Source organism: Pongo pygmaeus, chromosome 4, assembly GCF_028885625.2.
Source record: "Pongo pygmaeus isolate AG05252 chromosome 4, NHGRI_mPonPyg2-v2.0_pri, whole genome shotgun sequence".
NCBI lineage: Eukaryota > Metazoa > Chordata > Mammalia > Primates > Hominidae > Pongo > Pongo pygmaeus.
Genome location: NC_072377.2, coordinates 34,991,770 through 35,017,465, shown reverse-complemented (window position 1 = coordinate 35,017,465; position 25,696 = coordinate 34,991,770). Strand labels below are relative to the sequence as shown.

General features: G+C 37.9%; 1 protein-coding gene across 1 annotated transcript in view; it reads right to left on the bottom strand.

The window, feature by feature from the left end:
* The window catches only part of TTC23L (tetratricopeptide repeat domain 23 like), a 60,450-nt gene that overhangs the window by 13,314 nt on the left and 21,440 nt on the right, over positions 1–25,696 (bottom strand). Inside the window, exons 5-10 of the mRNA XM_054487019.2 lie at positions 23,404–23,560; positions 21,899–22,024; positions 19,393–19,570; positions 17,444–17,552; positions 6,171–6,298; positions 4,968–5,053 (exon numbers count right to left, since the gene is read on the bottom strand). Of these exons, the coding sequence (XP_054342994.1) occupies positions 4,968–5,053; positions 6,171–6,298; positions 17,444–17,552; positions 19,393–19,570; positions 21,899–22,024; positions 23,404–23,560 (784 nt within the window). The remainder of the gene's footprint in view (positions 1–4,967; positions 5,054–6,170; positions 6,299–17,443; positions 17,553–19,392; positions 19,571–21,898; positions 22,025–23,403; positions 23,561–25,696) is intronic.

The following is a 25,696-nucleotide window of genomic DNA, read 5'->3' as shown; positions in this document are numbered from 1 at the left end:
GCTATAGTCACTGTAGCTGAGTACCTGGGACTTTAATGAAGCCTTTAGCAGTCTGTAAGCCTCCTGAGGGATAAAACTTTTTTTAAAAAAAAGATCAGCCTGGCAATTCCGAAGGAGCATGCTGGTTCTGTTCCCTGAGCTCTATGGAGAAGGCATTGTACCCAACGATGACATAACCCACCAGGATCAGTCTGTTGTGATGTGTCACCTAAGTAATTTGTATTAAGAATTAAAGTTCTAAGCTTGTAATTAATAATAGTTAATTCATATAATACTATTTAATCTTCATGGCTGTCCTACAAGAGAGGAACTGTTATTATACTCATTTTACAGATGAAGGAATGGAAACTAATAACAGCTAAGGATCTTGCCCCAGATCATACAGCCTATGATTGGCAGTGTCAGAATTCCAACACCAGGCAGTCTGAATTCCACAGCCCTCACTCTTTTTTTGTTTATCTATTTTTTATTTTAAAATTTTTCAAACCTTCAGAAAAGCTAAAAGAATAGTAAAATGAATACCCATACAATTTTCACCTAGATTCACACATTGCTACAATTTTGCCATGTTTGCTTTATTGTTCTCTTCTTAAAAAATAATCTCTCTCTCTATATATAAATATACATGCATACACACATATATTTTTGTTGAAAATAAGTTGTAGATAATCAAGATACTTTACCCCTAAATGGTTTTTTTTTAGACAGGGCTTCACTCTGTTGCTCAGGCTGGCGTGCAGGGGTGTGATCAGGGCTCATGTAGCCTCGACCTCCCAGGCTCAAATGATCCTCCACCTCAGCCTCTAGAGTAGCTGGGACTATAGTTGTGCACCACTCTGCTCAGCTTATTTATTTATTTATTTATTTATTGTAGAGCTGGGGTCCCACTATGTTGCCCAGGTTGGTCATGAACTCCTGGGCTCAAGCGATCCTCCTGCCTTGGCCTCCCAAATTACTGGAATTACAGACAGGCATGAGCCATCGCATGTGGCCACCACTAAATACTTAAGCATGTGTCTTCTTAGAACAAGAACATTTTCCTACATATCTACAATAACATTATCGTTCAATAAATCTTACATCAATACAACAGCGTTTCCTGATATATGCTCCATGTTCAAATTTCCCAATTGTTCCAATAATGTTCTTTACACCTCCTTAAAATCTAGCATCTAATCATCATGTATTGCATTTAGTTTTCATGATTCTTTAATCTGTTACAGTTCTCCTGCCCTTTTGGTCTTTCATAACGTTGACATTTTTAAAAGGTCTAGGCTAGTTGTCTTTCAGCAAAGCTCTCACTGTTAACCACTTACTATACAGCAAAAATAAAATAAGTATACATTGGAAATTATTCATAGGACAAAGGTGCTTGTACTCATTTGCCTTCCCAATGTGCTTTCTTTAGGGAAGGTGAAGAGGTATTATTGCTGGCTCCCTCAAGAACTGTACATCACCCACTCACTGCCTGAATTATCTATGTTGACAGGTGTAACAGACATTTCTTCATAATTGGGTTGAACGTGTAATCATCATCCCTAATGTGGCATGTCAGAACAACAAACATAAAAGGGATGTCAATTGCTGCTTTCCAGAGAACACTGCCAATAAATCAGGAATCTCAAGGCTACTACTGTAATACTTTTGCATTTTTTAGAGTAGGAAAGCATGCATATAATTTATTATTTTCCTGTTTATTTTTTTCAGTGTATAAGTCTTTCACCTCCTTGGTTAAGTTTATTCCTAAGTATTTTATTCTTTTTGATGCTATTGTAAATGGGATTGTTTTCTTACTTTTTTTTTTCAAATTGTTCAGTGTTAGTATATAAAAATACAACTGATTTTCGTATGCTGATTTTGTTTCCTATAATTTAGTTGAATTTATTAGTTCAAACAGGTTGCGTGTGTGTGTGTGTGATCATTAGGGTTTTCTACATAACATCATGTCATTCTGCAAACAGAAATAATTCTACTTCTGTTAATATTTGGATGTTTTTTATTTATCTTTCCTGCCTAACTGCTCTGGCTAGTATTTCCAGTACTATGTTGAATAGAAGTGGCAAAAGTGGGCATCCTTCTTTTGTTCCTGATCTTAAAGGAAAAGCTTTCAGTTTTTCACAATTAAGTATGGTATTAGCTGTAGGCTTTGCATATATGTATGGCCTTTATTATGTTGAGGTAATTTCCTTCTATTCCTTCTTTGTTGGCAGTTTTTTTTTTATCATGAAAAGGTATTGAATTTTGTCCAATGCTTTTTCTGCATCTCAGAGTATCGTCTGATTTTTATCCTTCATTCTGTTAAGGTGGTGTATCTCATTGATTTTTGTATGCCAAACCATTCTTACATCCAAGGGATAAATCCCACTTGGTGATGGTGTATGACTCTTGTAATGTGCTGTTAAATTTGGTTTGCTAGTGTTTTGTTGAGAATTTTTGCATCTATATGCATCAGGGATATTGATCTGAGGTGTTCTTGTAGTGCCTTTTTATGGCTTTGATGTCAGAGTAATGCTGGCCTCATAAAAAGAGTTTGAAAGTGTGTCCTCCTCTTCCAGAAAATGGAGGAGTTTGAAAAGAATTGGCAATATTAATTCTTCTTTAAATGTTTGGTAGAATTCACCAGTGATGCCTTCTGGTCCTGGGCTTTTATTTGTAAGAAGGTTTTTGATTACTGATTAAATGTCTACTTAGATTTTCTATTTCTTCATGATTCAGTCTTGGTAGGTAATATGTTTCTAGAATTTTATCCTTTTCTTTTAGGTTATCCAATTTGTTGACATATAATTATTCATAGTAGTCTCTTATATTCCTTTTAATTGTTGTGGCATCAGCTTAATGTCTCTTCTTTCATTTCTGATTTTATTTATTTTGGTCTTCTCTCTTTTCCTCTGCGTGAATCTAGCTATTCAGGGAAGAGGTTCCAGCAGCTCAGGCTCTTTCCCATTAGTTCTCACAAAGTGTGCTTCCCTGGGTGAAGTAGGTTGGCATTTCAGTTGAATCCAGGGACCTATCTCTTTGACTTCCTTTTTTTTCTGACCATTTTCTTTCAGAAGTTTCATGAGGCCATCCCAGCTCTTAGAGTGCTGAATATGTACCAAACACACATTTATTCTGTTGGCAGGAATCTTGTCAAAAATCTTGGGTTGACAACACCAACAGCTTGCTGGATAACAATGTAGGCTCTCTCAGTTTTGCCATGGTAACACTTGTGGGGTATTCCCTTTTGGACAATGCCTATTCCCTTGATTTCGACGGAATTGCCTTTCTTATAGATTTGCATGTATGTGACCAGAGGAACATCTTCATGTTTTCTAAAAGCCCTAGGGAATATATAAGGGGTGCCTCTCTTCTTTTCTGTTTTTTTTTTTTTTCTGGTTTGTTTTTTGAGACAGGGTCTCTGTCACCCAAGCTGGAGTGCAGTGGCATGATCACAGCTCACTGCAGCCTCAACCTCCCAGGCTCAAGTGATCTTCCTGCCTCAGCCTCCCATGTAGCTGGGACCACAGGCATGCACCACTGCACCTGGCTAATTCTTTAATTTTTTTAGAGATGAGGGTCTCACTTTGTTGCCCAGGCTGGTCTCAAACCCCTAGGCTCAAGCAATCCTCCTGCCTTGGCCTCGCAAAGTGCTGGGATTACAGGTGTGAGTCTCCATGCCCAGCCATGATTGTCATTTTGATGAATTACTGGAAGAAGGTGGTTCCAGATGAATGAGTTTTATTTTTTATCCATGGCAGATTAAACTACTTATCAAAATATATTATGTGTGGCGTGTGTGTGTGTGTGTGTGTGTGTGTGTGTGTGTGTGTGTGTAGTCCATGGGAACAATTCCCAAGTCTTGTGAGTTTCTGTTATGGTCCTCTAGGACAGGCCTAGAGCCTCACATGAAGCTTGGAGGCAGGAGAACGAGCTATTTTTAAATATGGGAAATGTGTCATAAAATTCAGCAGTTTCATTCAAAAGTTATCAGGCATCTTCTATGTGCCAGTTAGTGTTTCAGGCAGTGAGGACACTGCAGTGAACAAAACAAACAAAAATTCCTGCCCTCATGGCACTTGCTTCCTAATGGTAAAGCTGACTTGTCCATAGTTCTGCTTATGGTTTAGATTCGGAGCCACCTGGCACTCAGGTCCTTTGGTGGCTTTGTCCAGGAGCTTGGTATACTAGAAAGTACTTGGTTAGAAGTGGAGGATTATCAGGCATTGGTACTGATGGTGGTACTGCTGGTTTATCACAAGCAAGGTCATGGTATTCACTGCACCAGAATATAACAAGGATAAGCTATTATATTCTGGCAAAGTATTTTCACATCTTTGAAAAGAAAATTAATTATTAGATCAACCCATGGCATTGGGATCTCATGTTAATCTTCTGAACCGGCCAGGTGCGGTGGCTCACACCTGTAATCTTAGCACTTTGGGAGGCCGAGGTGGGCTGGTCACTTGAGATAGGAGTTCGAGACCAGCCTGACCAACAGGATTAAACCCTGTTTCTATAAAAAATACAAAAATTAGCCAGGCGTAGTGGCGGGCGCCTGTAATCCCAGCTATTCCGGGAGGCTGAGGCACAAAAATAGCTTGAACTTGGGAGGCAGAGGTTGCAGTGAGCTGAGATCGTGCCACTGCACTCCAGCCTGGGCAACAGAGCGACCCCGTCTCAAACAAACAAACAAACAAACAAAAAAATGTATGTATACATATATATATGTTCTAAACCAACAGAAAATATCATGGCCACAGAAAAAAGGCTGTAAATCATTATAAAGTTTTTGTCTTTACAAATGGCAATTAAAATTGAAATAAAGAAAATGTCATCATTTATAAAAATGTTTAGATATGATATAAAAAAAACTTTTCTTCATTCCTGGAAATAAATTTTTACTTATTATGTGCCTATAACTCTACTCTTAAACTGGTTTTTACATGGCCAATAAGACCATGTCAAATCTATCCATATTTCTCACTCGCCTGAGGAAGTATAAAGTTGGCTTGGTCAGATCAAAGTCATATGGAATCTTATGACAGACAAAGGTCTTCACTGTGTTCATGCTGCACTGAATATATAAAGTTCAAGTCAAAAGGTGTTGAATGATAGCTTAGACTCATGGGACTTCTAAGTAAAAAGGTCAGCAATAACAATTATTCTCTATAACTTTTTTTAATGTGAAAACAAAATTGTGGCTAATAAAAACCTGTCAGATCAAGAGAAAACCACTACTGCAAAAGAAAAGAACTAGTAGCTAGATCCAAAGATGGAAGCCAATTTTGACTTAAAATATTAAATTTACAAAGCCAGAGATTAGATGTGTCCTGGATTTGAAGGATCTCTTGTATCAAGATACAAGAAAAATATTTTTTTACTAATATTCCAAGCCACCTAAGCCCTGTGTATTATTCCTAGTTTTATTTTTATTTTTTTCTCCAAACAAGACAGGCTTTATTTAGATCACCAAAAATAACATTTTACAGAAAGGGAACCATAACATTGCACAACAAAGTATAGCTGTAAAATTTCAAACAAGAAAGGCAATGCTGGCAGGGCATGGTGGCTCACTCCTGTAATCCCAGCACTATGGGAGGCCAAGGCGGGTGGATCACCTGAGGTCAGGAGTTCAAGACCAGACTGGTCAACATGGAGAAACCCCATCTCTACTAAAAATACAAAAATTAGCTGGGCATGGTGGCGCATGCCTGTAATCCCAGCTACTCGGGAGGCTGAGGCAGGCAAATCGCTTGAACCCAAGAGGCAGAGGTTGCAGTGAGCCGAGATCGCCCCACTGCACTACAGCCTGGGTGACAGAGAGAGACCCTGTCTCAAAAAAAAAAAGTTTGTCAGGGAACCGTTAGAAGCAAACATATAGCTGCAAATTTTCTTTCGCCATCAGTATAGAGTGCCTCTAAAATACTTTGAGCCTACTTTGCGGTTTCCAAGTACAAACTAAATCTTGTTGGACAGAGTTGCTCAGTTTCATCAGAAGAATGAAACCAATTTGCAAAAAAAAAAAAAAAAAAAAAATTCGGTTAATGCCAGCAAATAATGAAACAATGTGGTTTCTGTCTAGTTTTATCTGGGACCTATCTGATCTCCAGTATCTGAATTGTAAGATGAAAAATGCTACTGTGATCTAATAAGCAAACTAGTAATTCTGTTTATGCATTGATCATATTTACCTGTTTTTCTCCATTTTGGACAAGCCATTTGCAAAATTCTTCAGTGGTGCTCAGTGTTTCAAAATCCTCTAAGCCCAATGTTGCTCGATATGCATTGATGCTTTTTATGAAATATATCTCAACAGCATCTGGAAAAATGGAAACAATTATTTAAGGCAAGCTGCTAACCTTTACAAATGTCTAATATCAGCTTTGGCTCAATTGACATTTTCATGCTTAAAGTCCATGCCTGTTCTCAAGCCAGGTCTCATAAGGACTCTTTAAAAGTCTAAGATGTGTGGTTTTGTTGTTGTTGTTGTTTTCTTTTGTTTTTTGAGATAGAGTCTCACTCTGTTGCCAGGCTGGAGTGCAGTGGTGCAACCTCTGCTCACTGCCACCTCTGCCTCCTGGGTTCCAGCGATTCTCCTGTCTCAGCCTCCCCAGTAGCTGGAACTACACGTGCGCGCCACCACGCCCGGCTAATTTTTGTATTTTTAGTAGAGATGGGGTTTCACCATGTTAGCCAGGACAGTCTCAATCTCTTGACCTCGTGATCCGCCCACCTCGGCCTCCCAAAGTGCTGGGATCACAGGCGTGAGCCACCGCACCCAGCCCTAAAATGTGATTTAATGGCATCAGATGATGTTTTAGTTTTTATTCTCCTTATAAAATCCATGGAATTTTTTGTAGCAAAAAAGAAATCTTCTGTCTGAATAATCTTATTATGCTAATACTACAAATAACTACCATATTAAACTCCCAGGTATACTGCAAGACTATATTTTTAGCTAAATAAAACTCTGATAGTGAGTAATGTTTACTGAGGTTCCTGTTTGGGGGGTGGTGGGAGGGAATAAGTTGTGATTTTATAAGTATTTTAAATATATAGTTGTTATGGCTTGAAAATTTAATTTTAATGTTGTGTCTTTCCAAACATAATACATGTTTATATCAATCTAGAAAATACATAGAAACAATGGGAAAATTTTGCCAATACCATACTTTTCTTGTGTGTAAACTTATGGAGTACAAGTGCAATTCTGTTACATGTATAAATTGCATAGTAGTCACAGCTTTTAGAGTATCCATCACCCAAATAACGTACACTGTACTCATTAATTTCTCATCATCCACCCCACATCACACCCTTATGAGTCTCCATTATCTAACACTGCACTAAGCCCATGTGCACACATTTTTTAGCACCCATTTATGAGTGAAACCTTGATACTTGACTTTGTGTGTCTGGCTTGTTTCACTTAAGATAATGACTTTCAGTTCCATCCATTTTGCTGCAAAAGACATGATTTCATTCTTTTTTATGACTGAATAGTATTCTATTGTGTATATATACCACATTTTCTTTATCCAATCATCCACTGATGAATACTTAGATTGATTCTGTTATCCTTACTATTGTGAATAGTGCTGCAATAAACATACAAGTGCAGGAATCTTTTTGATATATACCTTTCTTTTCTTTTGGGTAGATGCCTAATAGTGGGATTCCTGGATCAAATGGTCATTCTATTTTTAGTTGTTTGAGAAATATCCATATTGTTTTCCATAGAGGTTGTACTGATTTATATTTGCACCAACAGTGTATGAGAGTTCCCTTTTCTCTGCAGCCTCACCAACATCTGTTTTTTGTTTTTTTGTTTTTTTCATAATAGCCACCGTGACTAGGGTAGGACGATTTCTTATCTATAGTGTCTTGATTGCTGTGGTTTTTTAGTAAGTCTTGAAGTTGGGTAGTGTTAGTCCTCCAACTTTGTTCTTCAATGTTGTTGGTTATTCTGGCCTCTCCATGTAAACTTCAGAGTCAATTTGCTAATATCCAAAAAATAACTTGCTGAGATTATTATTGGAATTGAGTTGAATCTATAAATCAGGTTGGAAGAACTGACATCTTGACTATTGAGTCTTCTTATCCATGAACATGGAATAGATATTAAATAAAGAGATCTTAGTTTATTTTAGTTCTTTGATTTCTACTTTTTTCTTTTTGAGATGGGTCTCACTGTGTTGCCCAGGCTGGTCTCAAACTCGTGATCTCAAGCAATTCTCCTACCTCAGCCTCCCAAGTAGCTAGGACTACAGGAACACACCACAATATCTGGCTAGTTCTTTGATTTCTTGCATCAGAGTTTTGTTGTTTTTCTCACATACATTTCACAAATATTTTGCTAGATTTATACCTAATTATTTCATTTCTTGGAGTACTAATGTAAATAGTATTGTTTTAAATTTTAAATTTTACTTATTCATTGCTGGTATATAGGAAAGTATTGACTTCTGCATATTAAACTAGTATCCTGAATCTTTTCTATAATCACTTATTAATTCCAGATATTTTTGTTGATTCTTTCAAATTTTCTAATCAGACAATGTCATCTGCAAATAAAAAGTTATATTTCTTCCTTCACAAATATTATAGTATAGTTTTTATTTCCTTTTCTTCTCTTATTCCATTAGCTAGGTCTTCCATTATGATGCTGAAAAGGAGTGGTGAGAGGAAACTGCCTTGTTCCCAGGCTTAGAAAAGCTTCTAGTTTTTCACCATTAAGAATAATGGTGTTGGCCGGGCACAGTGGATCACACCTGTTATCCCAGCACTTTGGGAGGCCGAGGTGGATCACCTGAAGTCAGGAGTTCGAGACCAGCCTGGCCAACGTGGCAAAACCCCATCTCTACTAAAAATACAAAAATTAGCCAGGCATGGTGGCAGGCGCCTGTAATCCCAGCTACTCAGGAGGCTGAGGCAGGAGAATCACTTGAACTCAGAAGGCAGAGATTGCAGTGAGCTGAGATCACACCGTTGTACTCCAGCCTGAGCAACAAAAGCTAAACTGTCTCAAAAAAAAAAAAAAAAAAAAAAAGAAAGAAAGAAAGAAAGAAAGAAAAAGAATAATAGTCAAAGGAGAGCCAAAAAAAAAAAAAGAATAATGGTGTTAGCTGCAGGTTTTTTGTAGACGTGACTTATCAGGCTGAGGAAATCCCCCTGTATTCCTAGTTTGCTGAGAGTTCTTATCATAAATGAGAGTTGGATTCTCCCAAATGCTCTTTCTGCATCTATTTATATGATCATGTGATTTTTCTTCTTTAGCCTGTTGGTGTGATGCATTGATTGATTCTCAAATGCTGGGCTGGCCTTGCATACCTGGGATAAATCCCATTTGGCTGTAGTGTATAATTCTTTGTATACATTGATGGATTCAACTTGCTAATGTTTTGTTAAGGATTTCTGCCTCTATGTTCATGAGATGTATTGATCTGCAGTTTTCTTTTTTTTTAATCTTGATAATTTTTTTTATTATACTTTAAATTCTGGGGTACATGTGCAGAATGTGCAGGTTTGTTACTAGGTATACACATGCCATGATGGTTTGCTGCACCCATCAACCCATCATCTACATTAGGTGTTTCTCCTAATGCTATCCCTCCCCCAGCCCCCCAGCCCCCCAGCCCCCGACAGGCCCTGATGTGTGATGTTCCCCTCCCTGTGTCCATGTGTTCTCGTTGATCTATAGTTTTCTTTTAATATCTTTGTCTAATTTTGGAATTAGGGTAATGTTGGCTTCATAGATTGACTTAAAAATAGCTACTCTGCTTCTATCTTTTGGAAGAGATTGTCAAGAATTTGTTATATGTTTGGTAGAATTCACTAGTGAACCCCAGAGGGGATGGTTATTAATTATTGATTCAATTTCTTTAATAGAAATGGATCTATTCAAATGGCTTAGTTTTTCTTAGGTGAGTTTTGGCAGATTGTATCTTTCATGAGAGATTGACCTATTTCATCTAGGTTATTGAATTTGTGAGCCTACAGTTTTTCATAATATTCCTTTATTGTCCTATTAATGTCCATTGGCTCTGTAGTGATGTCTCCTGTTTTATTTCTCATAATAGTAATTTGTGTCCTGTCTTTTTTCCTTAGCCTGCCTAGAGGTTTATCAATTTCATTGATCTATTCAAAGAATCAGCTTTTGGTTTTGTTTTCTTCATTGACTTCCTGTTTTCAATTTCATTGATTTTTACTGTAATTTTTATTATTATTTTTTTCTTCTTACTTTGGAATTAATTTGCTCTTCTTTTTCTAGCTTCCTAAGGTAGAAACTTAGATTACTGATTTTAGATCTCTTTTATAATATGCTATAAATACCCCTCTAAGCACTACTTTTGCTGCATCCCACAAATTTTTACATTGTTTTCATTTTCAAAAAAATCTTAATTCAAAACATTTTAAAGTTTCTCTTGAGATTTCTTCTTATCCCACACATTTAGATATGTGTTGTTTAATCTCCAAGTATTTTGGGATTTTCCAGGTATCTTTCTGTTATTGATTTCTAGTTTAATTCCATTGTGGTCTGAGAGCAGACATTGTACATTTTCTATTCTTTTAAATTTGTCAGGGTGTGTTTTATCGCCCAGAATGTGGTCTATCAAGGTGAATGTTCCATGTGAGCTTGGGAAGAATGTGCATTCTGCTATCGTTTGGATAGAGTAGTCAATAGATGTCAATTGTATTAAGTTGATTGATGGTGCTGTTGAATTTGATTATGTCCTTACTGATTTTCTGCCTATGTATCTGTCCACTTCTGATACAAGAGTGTGATGGTTAATATTGACTGTCTTGATTGGACTGAAGGATGCAAAGTATTGATCCTGGGTGTGTCTGTGAGGGTGTTGCCAAAGGAAATTAACATTAGAGTCAGTGGGCTGGGAGAGGCAGAACCACCTTTAATCTGGGTAGGTACAATCTAATCAGCCACCACTGTGGCTAGAATAAAAGCAAGCAGGAGAATGTGAAAAGATTGGACTGGCTTAGCCTCCCAGCCTACATTTTTCTCCTGTGCTGGATGCTTCCTACCCTCAAACATCAGACTTTGGGACTTGGACTGGCTTCCTTGCTCCTCAGCTTGCAGATGGCCTATTGTGGGACCTTGTGATCCTGTGAGTTTAATACTCCTTAATAAACTCCCCTTTATATATATGTATCTATCCTATTAGTTCTGTCCCTCTAGAGAACCCTGACTAACACAAGGGGTGTTGAAGAGTACAACTACAATAGTGAATTCATCTATTTCTTCTTACAGTTCCATCAGTTTTTGCCTCAAATATTTTGAAACTCTTGTTAAGCACACACACATTAAGGATTGTATGTCTTATTGAAGAACTGACCCCTTTATCATATGTAATGCCCCTGTTTATCCCTGATAACTTTCCTTGCACTAAGTTTGTTCTGGCTGAAACTAATATGGCTACTTTTGCATTCTTTTGATTAATGTTAGCATAGTGTATCTGTCTCCATCCATTTCCTTTTAATCTATGTGTGTCTTTATATTTAAAGCGGATTTACTGTAGACAACATACAGTTGGGCCTTGTGTTTTGATCACTCTGAAAATCTTTCTTTACATTGGTTTATTTAGACCATTGATGTTTAAAATAATTGTTAATATAGTTGGATTAACATTTACCATATTGTTACTTTTCTATTTGTTGGTCCTTTTTCTTTGCTCTTATTTTTGTCTTTCACTCTTTTCCTGTCTTTTGTGGTTTTGCTTTTTAAATTTTATTTTTGTTTTTTTTTTTAGAGACAAGATTTCATTCTGTCTCCTAGGCTGGAGTGCAATGGTGTGATCATAACTCACAGCAGCCTCAAACTCCTGGGCTCAAGCAATCTCCCCACCTCTGCCTCCTGAGTAGCTAGAGTTACAGGCACGAGCCACTGCACCTAGCTCCTTTTGTTGTTAAATTGAGCATTTCATATATTCCAGTTTCTCTTTTTAGCATATCAGTTACACTTTTTTTTTTTAACTCTTTTTAGTGGTTGCCCTGGAGTTTTCAATATACATTTACAATCATTCCAAGTTCACTTACAAATAACACTATATAGTACCTTATAGTAACAAAATAATCCTAATCCCTGCCTTCTGCTCCTAATTTGAACAAACTGTTATTTGTTAGATTAAGAATAGGAAAAATGAGTTTTTTATTTTATGATCACATTTCTTCTCCAGTGCACTTCGTTTCCTTATGTGCCTATGAATTTCTGTATCATTTTCCTTTTCTCTGAAGAGCTTTTTTTTAACATTTCTTTAAGTCAAGTCTGTGGTACTGGTTCCTGTGGAGATAGATTTCTACTTTGGTATATTGTGATTCTCTTTATTTTGCTGTCTTTCCAATTTGTGGGGCACTGGTTTGCCATGTGACCTCAGTTCTCTATGACAGATCTAAGAGGAGTTAATATTTCATTTTGCTTTTTACTTGTTGTTTGGATGAAGTGATGACTTCCAAACTCCTTATATACCAGGCCAGAAACCAGAAGTTTTTGCTCAAATTTTAGTGCTTATTATTTTTAATCTGGATTTCTGGGGTTCACTCCTGTGTCTGCATAGCTTAGTGTTGACCTACTGATTTGGGCAGAGGTTGTGCTTAAATACCTTCAGCCTATATGTTGCCCATCCTGTCAACTGCTCTGTATGTAGACAAAAATGCATTCCAAGCTCTCACACATTTCAAGTCTTCTTTGGTTGTTACTCTTTATTAGGCTTTCAAGTATCCCCTACACACGTATGTAGTTTTGTGGGTATCCAGGGATGTGGGGAGAGCTCATTTAGCCCTTCTGTGGTCTCCCCATTAAAATTTCTGATGCCACTCACACCAACCAGGACAGCAACTTCAGGCTAGTGTCAACATGCAGGCTTTCCTTTTTTCATTTCCTCCAGAGTTTGCCCCCTTTATCTGATAAACCTGTGGGTTTTTATCCCTTTCATCATATTAAGTCTGCCTCCAATGCCAGCAAAGCTGCCAGTTCTCCTGTGCAGCCCATGGTGATAACATTGCAATTCTCATGGACCGACCTGGGGCAGTGGATGGAAGCAGCCCCAGGCAGGAGGGCCACAGATTTTCTCTTTACTCAAAGCTCCAGCAGTTTTTTCAAAATAAATGCTTTGCAATTTGTTCTCTTTATCTACTTCCAGCTGTATCAAATAGTTATGACCATTTTATACAGTTTGTATGACTGCACGTATGTGTGGATATGATTTACAGACCTCTTCACAAAGTCATATTCTGTTTACATTTTAATGAAATCTTACTTTGTAGTTTAATGTTTACCTAAATGTAACTATAAATAATAGTATTATTGTGTGTGTCCTAAAAATGCAACTGTTTTTCCTTAATACTTTTAAAAAATTAACCTTGATATCTATAGATATAGTCCGGTCCTTTTTTTTTTTTTTCTTGAGATGGAGTCTCCCTCTGTCACCCAAGCTGGAGTGCAATGGCGTGATCTCGGCTCACTGCAACTTCCACCTCCTGGGCTCAAGCAAGTCTCCTGTCTCAGTCTCCTGAGTAGCTGGGATTACAGGCGCGTGCCACCAAGCCCGGCTAATTTTTGTACTTTTAGTAGAAATGGGGTTTCACCATGTTGGCCAGGCTGGTCTCAAACTCCTGACCTCAGGCGAAACACCTGCCTCGGCCTCTCAAAGTGCTGGGATTACAGGCATGAGCCACTCCGCCCAGCCCAAGTCCGGTTCTTTTAACAACTACAAAATTCCATGTAGTGAATACACCAAATTTTCCTTTTACTTATCGATACATATTTGGGTTATTTTTTACAATTACAACCAGTGACACAGTGAACACCTTTATTCATGTTTCCTTTTAAATTTTACTAGATATTATCAAATTAGACTCCAAATTTAACATCAATTTACACTCACTCCTACTAGTTATGAATTTGCCAACTGCTATATATTTTTAAATTTTTAAAATTTTCACATAGGATGGGTGAAATTTTGATCTTGCATTTTTAAAGATACATACTGCTTTAAAATGTGTGACATCCTGCCAAACTGCTCTCCAGAGTTTTTATCAAATCTCATCAATCCTGGTATTATCATTTTTTTAAATTTTGACAATTTGTTAGACAAAAAGAGTAACTTTGCTTTTATTTTTTAAATTACTAGTATGATTTTAACTTATTTTCCACATGAATTTTAGCCTTATTATTTTTAGAGACAGCGTCTTACCGTGTTACCCAGTCTGGAGTGCAGTGGCACGCTTATAGCTCTCTGCAGACTGGAACCCTTAACTCAAGCAATCCTCCCATTTCAGCCTCCTGAGTAGCTAGGACTATAGGCACATGCTACCACACCCAGCTTTTTTTTTTGGTAGAGATGGGGTCTCACTATGTTGCCCAAGCCAGTATAAAATTCCTGGCTTCAAGTGATCTTCTCACCTTGGCCTCTGTATTTATTTTTTATCCAGGCCTTGGTACTTTTTTAAAGCCTATTTTTTTCTATGTAAATATAAATTTTAGCTCTTATATTTAGGACAATGATCCATTATTAATGTCTGTGTATGGCATGAGTAAGAGTCCAATTTTTTTTTTGGCATGTAGTATCCAGTTGTTGCAGTATCATTTGTTTTAAAGACTATCCTTTCCATACTGAATTACTTTTGCACATTTATCAAAAATTAATTGGCCATAATTATACGGGTCTATTTCTGTACTCCATTGTGTTCCACTAATTCTATCTCTGTTAGAGATATTATTGGTGTCTGATTATAGAGAGATATGTTATTGGTTTCTGTCCCTTCACCAATATATCACATTGTCTTGATTACTGCTTTATAGTAAATCTTAAAATCAAGTACTATGATTCCTCCAACTGTATGCTTTTCCAAAACAATTTTAGCTATCCTAATTTCTTTGCTTTTTCACACAAATTTTAGTCAGCTTGTCTATATTTACAAATGCTTCTGTTGGGATTTTGATTATAATTATGTTAAATCTGCAGATCAATCTTGGAAGGCTGATATCTTTACTATATTGTCTTCCAATCCATACATAGTATGTGCATTTATTTAGGTCATATTTAATTTCTTTCATCAGTTTTGTAGTTTTCAGCACATAAATACTGTACATATTTTGATAGATTTATACCTAAATATTTCATTTGCAGGGATGGGGCTATTGTGATTTTTTTAAAATTTTTGTTTCCAGTTGTTCGTTGCTACTATATAGAAATACAATTAAGTTTTGTGCATTGACCTTGTATCCTGTGACCTTGCTACACTTAAACATGTTAGTTCTAGGATTTTTGTAGACTATTTGGCATTTTCTACAGAGACAATCATTTTGACTGCAAATAGGGACCATTTTATTTTTCTTGCCTTCTTGCATTTGCTGGACTTCTAGTACTCTGCTGAATAGGAGCAGTGAGAGTGAACATCCTTGCCTTGTTCTTGATCTTAAGGGGTAATGTACTCAGTCTTTCACCACTAAGCATGAAATCAGCTGCAGGGTTTTTTGTATATGCCTTTTATCAGATTGAAGAAGTTCCTTCCCTCATGAATGGATGTTGAATATTGTCACATGCTTTTTCTGCAACAACTGATAAAATCATGAGCTTTCCATGATTGGACTGTTAATATGGTAGAGGTACACTGACTGAGATTTGAATATTAAACCAGTGTGACATCCTCAAGAAAAAAACCTCACTTGATCACGGTGGTCTGTGACCATACCACCCTAAACACACTGGATCTCATTTGATCATGGTATGTTATTTATATATTGCTATATATTTTGTTGCTTTTTTCATCTACACACATGAAAGGTCTTGAACTGTAGTCGTCTTTTTTCTTGTAATGTCTTTGCCCAGTTTTGATATCAGGGTAATACTGGCCTCATAAAATTAGAAAGTGTTTTCTCCTCTTCTGTTTTCTGAGACAGATTATGTAGAATTGGTGTTATTCCTTCTTTAGATGCTAGATAGAATTCTCCAGTGAAATCATCTGGGCCTGGAGATTTCTTTCTTAAAAGATTAACTACAAATTTATTAAAAAGAAATAGTTATGGGTCTATCCAGGTTATCTGTTCATCCTGACTACATTGTTTTTACTTTTATTTATGGTACTTTGTGACAGATAGAAACTTTAGACCTTTTTGTAATGAAATCTATCAAACTCTTCTTTTATAGTATGTCTTTGTGTGCTTAGAAAAGTTCTTTCCTCCAATTTTTAATTTTAGTATTTGTTTTCCAGTACTGTATTTTCTTCTCGTTAATTTACATTTTTAGTTTTGATGCATAAAATGTTAATCCACCTGGAATTTAGTGAATGATATAATATAAAAATCTACATTTTTAAAGTTAAAAATTAGTATATAAGAAAAGAATGAGGTGGACTTGAAATCTCTCAACTCTATAAACATAAACATTTGTTTTTTCTCACTTAAAAAAAAAGCCAAAATTTGTACATATTTACAGACTAAATTTCTTATAACCACAAAGACTACTCTTAAAAAGTTCAAGTGTATATGGAGAATGTATACTGTGAATATAGACGAGGAAATCTTAAAAGGAGAAAGATGATTAGCTGAAAAGCAAAGAATCAGGAAGTCTTCAATGGATGTTTATGCTTAAAAAATAATTAAAAGATCAAAACTTTTGCAAACTGAAAAAAAATGTTTATTTAATGACATGGGGAATACAAGCATTGAAAAAACTAGGATGGAAAGCTTTCTCTATAATTCTGTCCCTCTCTCTAACTGGAAAATAACATACACAAATAGGTTACTTTTATAAGCAAAGAAAATAGACAGTTTTAAAATGATCAAATTATATCTTCATGAAGCCTAAATTCCTCCTGACAGGCCACTGAATCCATCAGTGTCCATTAATCTGATCAAGCCAGCAGAGAATGATACACTGTCCTCCCTCACTGGTTCATTTGTGTCTCTCCCAAAGCCACCCACTTTCAAAAAGATGACCTTGCCAGACAAAGAACTATTGTTGAAGCATAAATTAATCAGTTGGCTTTCTCTGTAACCCCCAGTATCTAACTATTGAATATGGGTCAAGAAAATTCTGCTAACAAACATTCTCTCTTGTCAGCCAGAGGAAAAGAGTCAAGGAGACTGAAAGTGGAGGAGGTAAAGCTTTACCCATTTATCACTGGATGTCCTCATCAACCGATACTGCACAGGCCACATTCACAGTATGTGTGATATCTACTAGTTAAGAAGGTGAATCTCGCTGAGATTCAAAATAAATAAAGCATATAGAAATCAGATGATTTATTTGTTACTGATATTCCAACAAATGTAGGGGTATATTATCAGGTTTAAATTAATGTGTAATTGATTTTGTATGAGACTGTGATCCATCTAATCTTTCCATTACAGGAATAAATAGCTAATTAGAATTTTAGATAGACTGTTTGCCAATGTGCTTCCCTCATGTGACTGGGAAATAACTTCAAGGCTACCTCTTTTACCTACCCCTGTGCTGGGCCTCTCCAGACACGGCATAAGCTTTGGCCAGTAACGCACTCGTTTCTGCAGTTTTGGGGCTGACTTCAGTGAACAAAGAAACACAGACAGAATGAGCCTGGAATAAAGAAAATCATGACAAGGTAAGCACCCAATGACAGTATTCACTGTGGATTTAGATGAGAGGTGAGTTTGAGTCCCAGCTCTGCCACTTCCTAGCTGTGAGTCTTGTGCAAGTAATTTCACCTTCATGCGTAGAAGGAATATATAATTCCCACTGATTAGGGTTTGGGAAGGATTAAGTGAGATGGTATATGCAAAGCACAGGACACGGTACTCATCACATGGTAAGTTCTCAATAAATGTTAGCTAGTATAATTTTTATTGGATTGCATAGCAAAAACAAAGTCATAACCTTAGCTCAGTCTCACGACTGAACTCCAGTCTTGAAGGCAGTCTTGTAAATGTAAATCAGGGATAATGAGAATAGTATTTGTTACAAAAAGTTGTTGTAAATATTAACTAAATTAATGCTTAATATATGTAAAGTGGTTAGAACACCACCCAGCATATAGTAAGCACTAAAAAAGTGTTAGATTTTATATTATTTGTGCTAAAATGGAAGGAGTAACACTTAGAAAAGAGAAAGAGAAAAACATTGAGTCCACACCCACCAGCCACAAAAGAATCACCTGTGCTTAATATTTCACAGGCCAAATACTGTGAGGTGTTTCAAAGAGCTGAGGGATTATCAGAGAAGACTTTGGAGCCAAGACACAGAGCAGAGTTGTTATGAGTACAGGCTGTAGGGTCAGATTTGGAGTTCAAATCCCTGCTTTACTATTTGTTAGCTATACAATGTCAGCTGAGTTAGCTATAACTCTTTGTGCTTCAGTTTTCTCATCCTTAAAATGAGATAAAATAATAATGGTACCTACTTCATAGAGCTACTGTACAGATTAAATGAATCGATATATCCTCTAGGGCACTTAGAAAAAGCATTCCATAAATTTTAACTCTTATCTTTTGGTGCTTTTGGGAAACACTGCTATTTATTGTTTTATTCATTCTGATCTAACCACTGCTTTAAGAAAGTCTTGAACACAAAAACCAGACTGGCTTTCTCTGTAAGCAGTGGACTCCCTGCCTTCACAGCAGCATTCTCTGACATCTCTCCACTGTGTGATGTTTATAATCGTGGACTGTCAGACTGTTTGCAATGCCTTTTCTTCAGAGTCTGTTTTCATGTATACTGTTAGATTGCATTGCACCTTTTCTATGATACAGGATATCCAGTATTTTGATGTTTGTCACTGTGGGAGATACTTGAAGCCACAGGCAGCATTCTCCTTTGGAGAGAGAAAAGGCGAATTTAGCAGCTTCGAGTACATGATACATAAAAGTACCCTAATATAATAGACTCAAAATTCCTTCCTGTGTTTTGTTTTGTTTTGTTTTCCCCTGGGCATTTGTCAAGTTAGTTACCTCCAAGTGAAACACTCTTTTGTTAGTTTAACCTTAGGTTTGGAAATATAATCAGCTAGACTAGTTTAAAGTACAAATGACAGCATTACCCTAAAATACCATGATTTTTCATTTAAAAAGGCCTTTTGTTTTTGCTGAAGATTTAAGTTCGGTTGTCCCTGTATCTTTTTCCCTTGGAGTAGACTCACATTTTGCTTCTTTTTTACAGCACCAACAGAGATGAGAGGGGGAGGGGGAAGTGCTGTCTGCACAGCCAATGACACAGCACATTCGCCCACCTGAGTCAGTGTTCTCTGGCCTGGTCATTTAAGGTTTGATCAAGGGCTCTTAGGTGGATCTGGAGGAAAGTCAGGGTTAAAATAGAATCAATTCCAGCCCTTGTTCTTCTGAGAAGCCCATGCTTCCCTGGCCCTGAGAAGCAGGCCTGGGGCCAAACAAGGCAACACAGCCTGGGCCCTGGCCAACCCACTGACCTGCTGCAAGTACTGGATGGCCTGGTTGTGGTTCCTCCTCAGCTGCTCTATCTGAGCAGCTTCCTCATACAGGCTGATCAGATCTGACGTACTATCACCCTTGGCAGCAATAACATCACCAATTGCCTTTTCAAAGTATGCCAGAGCTAGGTTCAGTCTGTGGATGGCCAAGGAGGCTCTGCAAGAAAAGGGATGAAAATAGAAAGTCACAGAGAGGCCACTTACTTTGCAGACACAAAAGGAACTGATTCCAAGAATTAAAGAATTTGGCGTTCACAGGCCCATCATCTTGGTAGCTGGCTCAAAAATCCAGCCTTGCTGTAAATAAACTCCAATTAACCTGCATTTTACCCATCAGATTTCATTGACGACCACTCATTAAACCCATTACTATGTCGTGCTGTTGTCTAATTTTTTTAAAAAAGCAAATGGAAAAATGGCTTCCAGGAATTCACAAGATGGGATAATTTATCCATAAACATAGACTTTCTAAAATCAAAATAAAATTTTATTACCTCTGATTCCCTCTCTTTCAGGCCAAAGAAAGTTTTTGCTTTGTTTTGTTCCATTTAATTTGGCCAATTCCTCCTCAGTTAAAAATGAGTGAGGATAGAAAAAAAGATGTAAATATTCCCCCAAGAGAGTGATTAAATAAATTATAGCATATCATACAATAAAATACCTCAGAGACATTAAAAGTCATGTTTTCTTTTTAGACAGATATGGGAAGATATTAAAAATGTGCTAAAAGGAAAAAGATATAAAGCTGCACTTAGAATGTGATCCACATAGAGATATAGTTATCGATATCCATATATATCTGCTCAAAATGTTCACAGCAGTTATGTCTGTGTGGTGGTATCACAATCGGCTTATTTGTTCTTCATACCTGTCTGTATTTTCAAAATTTTCCACAACAAAGTTGGGAATATAATTTTTTTAAATGAGGATAAAACAATATCTCATTGAGGTTTATCTTTCCAGAGACAGCAAGGCAAAAATGAGAGCATGGGTAGTTCAAAGCTGGTTCTGGTAATTATGAGCTTTCTCAAACTCTACAAGCCTACATTTCCTTCTAAATAAAACAATTGAGTTCATACTGCAAATTTGTTGTGAAGAATAATATTAAGTGTAAAATCACCTAACATATAGTAGATATACAATCAGTATTCCTTCCTCCTCACTCCAATATTTGTATTCCTAAGTTGAGTTAAAAATATATGTGTAAGCCAGGTGTGGTGGTGTCTTGCCTGTGGTCTCAGCTACTGAGGAGACTGAGCCCAGGAGTTCGAGGTTTCAGTGAGTTCTGATTTCACCCTGCACTCCAGCCTCAGTGGCAGAGTGAAAAGCTATCTAAATGAAAATAATAGAAATACCTACCCTCATTGGCTGTCATGAGGACTAAGTGAAATAAATTATGTAAAGCACTTAGAACAGTGTCTAGTATGTAGTTATACTTAGTAGGCACTCTAACACTTAGAGTAGGACATGCATAAAAAGGTATTCAATAAATACTGGAGAATGGATGAATACAATGAGCACCAGAGTTTTTCTGAAAAAAGAATAAGGCTATCTTTCACATGAGGCAGAAAAACTTTAGGCCCTATGTGACAGGAGTAGACATTCACCAGACTGTAATTTATTGCCCTGTGGACTTAAGTCAATAGTTTGATTTAGTTCTGGACATTCCAACATCTCCCCATTTCCCATTTGACTTCTAGATTCATGGTTGTTTAGAGGAGGCAGACATGACGCATGTATTTCATTTACTTACTATTCAGTCATATACCCTACTGTGCCAAGTGCTTACAGTTTTGGAAACAGATTGCTTTCAAGGATGTAAAGATATTTGAAAAATCTAGGGAACAGTAAACTCTTTATTCTTTTTCTTCTAATAATCTGATGGGCCCACATTCATTTCTATTCTGATTCTCAGAGGATCCCTAAGTCAACAGCAAGACAGTTAAATCTTGTTCCGGCTTAAACAAATTCCATGAACTTTGTTTTCATATGGAACAGAACTTTCCTTAAAAATGTACATGCTGTGCATGGCTTTCACAGCTTCCAGTTAATTGTCTTCATTAAGTGTTCCTTCATCTAAAATGTCACATGTAATGACAAAAATAGGTGGCAATTCAGAGAAAAATACAATATTAGAGTGGGTGTCAGAGGCAAGTATAAGGAAGACTAAGAGTGAGTTCAGATCACAGATCCAATATTTACAAGCTATGTTATCTTGGACAATTTGTTTAACCTCAGCTTCAGTCTCCTTGATCACCCCCCTTTAATAAAATAATAATCATACCAACTACCTCAATGGCTGTTGTGAGGATTATTAAATGGGGCAGTACACAAAATGCCCAGTGTATGCGTTTGGTAAATATGAGCCTCTTTTATTATCATTTGAGTTTCTGGGTTTTTTTACTCTAAATATTTTTCTCCCTTATATCATGTAATTCCAAGTCTCATTCATAAAAGCCTCAGCTTCTCCAAGCCCAGATCTTACCTGCCCAAAGCAAGTGTTAGGTCGTTCTCAGAGACTTGTAATTCACAAACACCTCCTTTATATAATTCTTTCAGCTCCTTCATGTTTCTCTCTGCCTTCTTCAGGTTGAAATAGGCTTCTCTGCCAGTGAAATAGTCAAAGAAAATGCCAAGCACTCAAACTAACATCCACTGCACAGGGACAGCAGGTGATAAGGAAACAAAAGGGGCTCTTGGAAAAGTGAAGCAATATTAAAAATGGGTACTTAACTGTGTTCTTTCTTTTCCATGTATTATATTGTCAAGAAGCAAGAATTCTTTAGAAAAGGAACAGGGGCTTGGGTTTCCTGTGGTGGTTGCCTGAATCCAAGACTAGAGTAGGTAGGCAGTGTTTGCAGGAGTGAACGGAAACTGTAAATTACACTCGATTTCCTTTAGAGGCATCTACTGCGTGACAATAGTTATTCATTTTTCCCAAGCCTGTTCCTGTGAATGGTAAAAGAGAGGAACTAATTACGCTGAAAGGAACTTTCTGGGTCATTTAGAAAGTCCAAGCAAAGCAGGTTTTGGGCCAGAGGCAAACAGCAGAAAAGCAAAAATCCCCTTAATTCCCAAACATTCTTCTATTTCCCACATTTTCAATAGCCCCCTGCTAAGGGTATAACAGAGGAAGGCCACATATCAGATTTTGCAAGTTGAACATTAGGACCAAAAAAGTAGAGAGGGGGATGTGTAGGGAGGAGACTGGGGACACATGGGCTCAAAGAGTGCTCATGATGATTCGTGAACATCAAATGCCCTTAACATCTTTCCAGTGGAGATGGTACAAAAGGCTGTCAGAATTCCCAGTTCTAAGGAAAGGCACATATAACAGTCCCCCTCTGGGGTTTTGCAGAACTACTTGTTTTGTCTATTTTGCTTGGCCTCCAGCCTCATGGGCAGTATCCACAAGAGCATTTCAAAAAACTAAAATCATCGAGAATCAGTTAAATCAGTGGTTTTGGGCTGCAAATTACAATCTCTGGAGGGCTTTTAAAAATTTCAATGAACAGATGTACCTCAGAGCCTCTCAGTCAAAATCTTTGGGGCAGGAACAGACAGCAGAAATTCTTAAAAGCTCCCCAGGGGATTACAATGTGCAGCCTAGTTTGCCAAATTGTGCTTTAATTTATCACCCATTCTCTCCATCACTACACCACCACCACCACCACCCTCATCCTCATTGCTAATACTGATTTTCTTGGGTGCTCAGTGAAGAGCAGAACAGACTCAGAAAACCTTCGACTGGTTAGGTGATATGTCACTAGTGAAATCTCTTCCGTGGCTCAACTCAGAGCTTATATGAGTAGACACATGAAGAGAATACACACCCTTCTAGATGGAGAGGAGAGACTTGTGGAGGGCCTTGATGTTGGACAGATCTACAAGGCCTTGGTTCCATCTCCCACCCTCCTGTATGAGATGACCCATCTGGCATGTGTGGCCTGTGGCCCTGAACACTAAACACAGCTAGGAATGGAAGGATATCGGTTCTGCAGGAGCCAGGCCACGCCCAGAGTGTAGTACAGCTTGACCAGAGCTTCCAGGATTTCCTCTTTCTCCTTATCTGAGGTCATATTTGCCTTCCAGGTCAACAGTGTATTCTTGGCTGATGCAGCATGTTTCTTGGCCTGAACTGGGAGGCCTGGGGGAGTTAGAGGGTGGGTAGCAAGAAGACAGACATTAAAAAGGCATGCTTCAGTCAAAAACATTCCTGGGAGGGGATAAAGTGGGCAGTGCTGTTGTCGTATGGTCTATAGCATTGGTTCCTAAATCTGGCTGTGAATCAGAATTATTGGAAATGCTTGTAAAGAATACAGATTCCTGGGCCCCACTTGAGACCTACTGAGTGGGGAATCTCTAGAGAACTGGGGTCCAGGAATCTCTCATTTTAATCTGCACCACAAGTGGTTCTTATTCAGCTCTCTCAACATTAGTCTTCATACCTCAGGTTGGAACTCAAGACAGAGACAGGAATGGAAGGTGAGTATCCTATTCCTGATTCTACTACTAATGCCATGTGACCTTTTCAACCCACAAAGCTTCTCCATCCTCCAACTGTTGAACAACAATAATAATTATAGAAGCTGCCCCTTACCAAACACATGGAGATAGTCCAGGAACAAATTAGGTTATGCCATAGAATGCTGCGCATTGAGTGTTCTGGAAAAGGCATTGTATAAATACAAGGGCTTATGAATGCAATTACTTCTATCTGGGGATTTTTTTTTTTCAATCTAAGATGAATCTGGTGATACTAACTGGTCACACAACACACATAAAAAGAATGCAATTGCTAAATGCAGTGAGGCCCCAAACTAAGAAGACAAAGGCAAGGCCAGACCCCAGCTAGACAGAACTGGTGGGGTTTTTCCCCTTGTTTTTTCTTTTCTTTTCTTTTTAAAGATTTAAAAATACAAACCTTGTGTCCAGGGCTGACTTTCCATAGACTGCAGTGAGGGAGCTGCTCTGCTACATACAAAACCCCAACCCAGAAGCAGGTTCTCTAATGATTTAGCACCAGGTTCCCCTCAAATATGCATTGCATGAAGGGTGAAAGAGCAGCCCCCTTTCCAGCCACATCTTATTTTCCCTTTGTTTTTTGCTGGTGTTCCTGGGCACTTACACGAGCTGCTATTTGTCCAGTCAACAGAGGTAGACTTGGGAAGACTGAAAACAACAGGTAGGGTTCACCTTCAGCCCTCTCTCTGCAGGTACCTAGGGGCTGGTAAACATATTCACCCTTGCGAAGTAGGCCACTGTGCCCCTAATCCTCACTTCACACCACCAGCCCCAGTCCTACTCAGCAAGCTGCCTTTGGCTCCTGAAGCCTAGTTTCACAGAATGGGTGCAAGTCAATGGCAATAAGGATAAATATAAAAGTTTGTCTTTGATACCTGCAGCTCTCACGTGTTCTAAGTGCACCTCCTGAATGAGTTACAGCAATGAAAGGGAACATGGTCTTCCCTGGGAGAGTTCTAAGGGTGACCCAGGTCCCTTTTCCCTTTTGCAACCACTGTATAAGCAGCAGTGGTCAAAATAAAGTTCAGTTCTTTTGTGACTTCTGACCAAAGCAAGAACCATAAAAAAGCATTTCAAATGCACCTTCCCAAATTCACTAGATTACGTCTTCCCCTCTTTCCAAAGAGCTGAGACAAAAGTACAATGCTTGATCCATGCCCCCCAAATAGGATGATGGACTTCAGATTGTGCAAGGACACTATAAAGGTCAGCAAACTGGCAAAGTAATCCAGGTTTACCAGAAGAAATATGGCATCTGGCTGGGCGTGGTGGCTCACGCCTGTAATCCCAGCACTTTGGGAGGCCAAGGTGGGCGAATCACAAGGTCAGGAGATTGAGACTATCCTGGCCAACATGGTGAAACCCCATCTCTACTAAAAATACAAAAATTAGTTGGGTGTGGTGGTGTGCACCTGAAGTCCCAGCTACTAGAGAGGCTGAGGCAGGGGAATCACTTGAACCCGGGAGGCGGAGGTTGCAGTGAGCTGAGATCGCACCACTGCACTCCAGCTGACGGCACAACTATCCATGTGGGCATTGACCCCAACAAGGCAGCTATCACTTGGCTAAACCTGGAAAAGAACAGAAAAAGATCCTTGAGCAGAAAGCCAAATCTCACCTAGTAGGAAAGAAAAACAGTAGATATGAGGAAGAAACATTTGAGAAGATGTAGGGGGAAAGTATCCCTATATACATCTTTCATTAAAAACTGCAAAAATAAAAATAAATAAAAGTGATCCAGAGACAAGAAGTCTCTGAA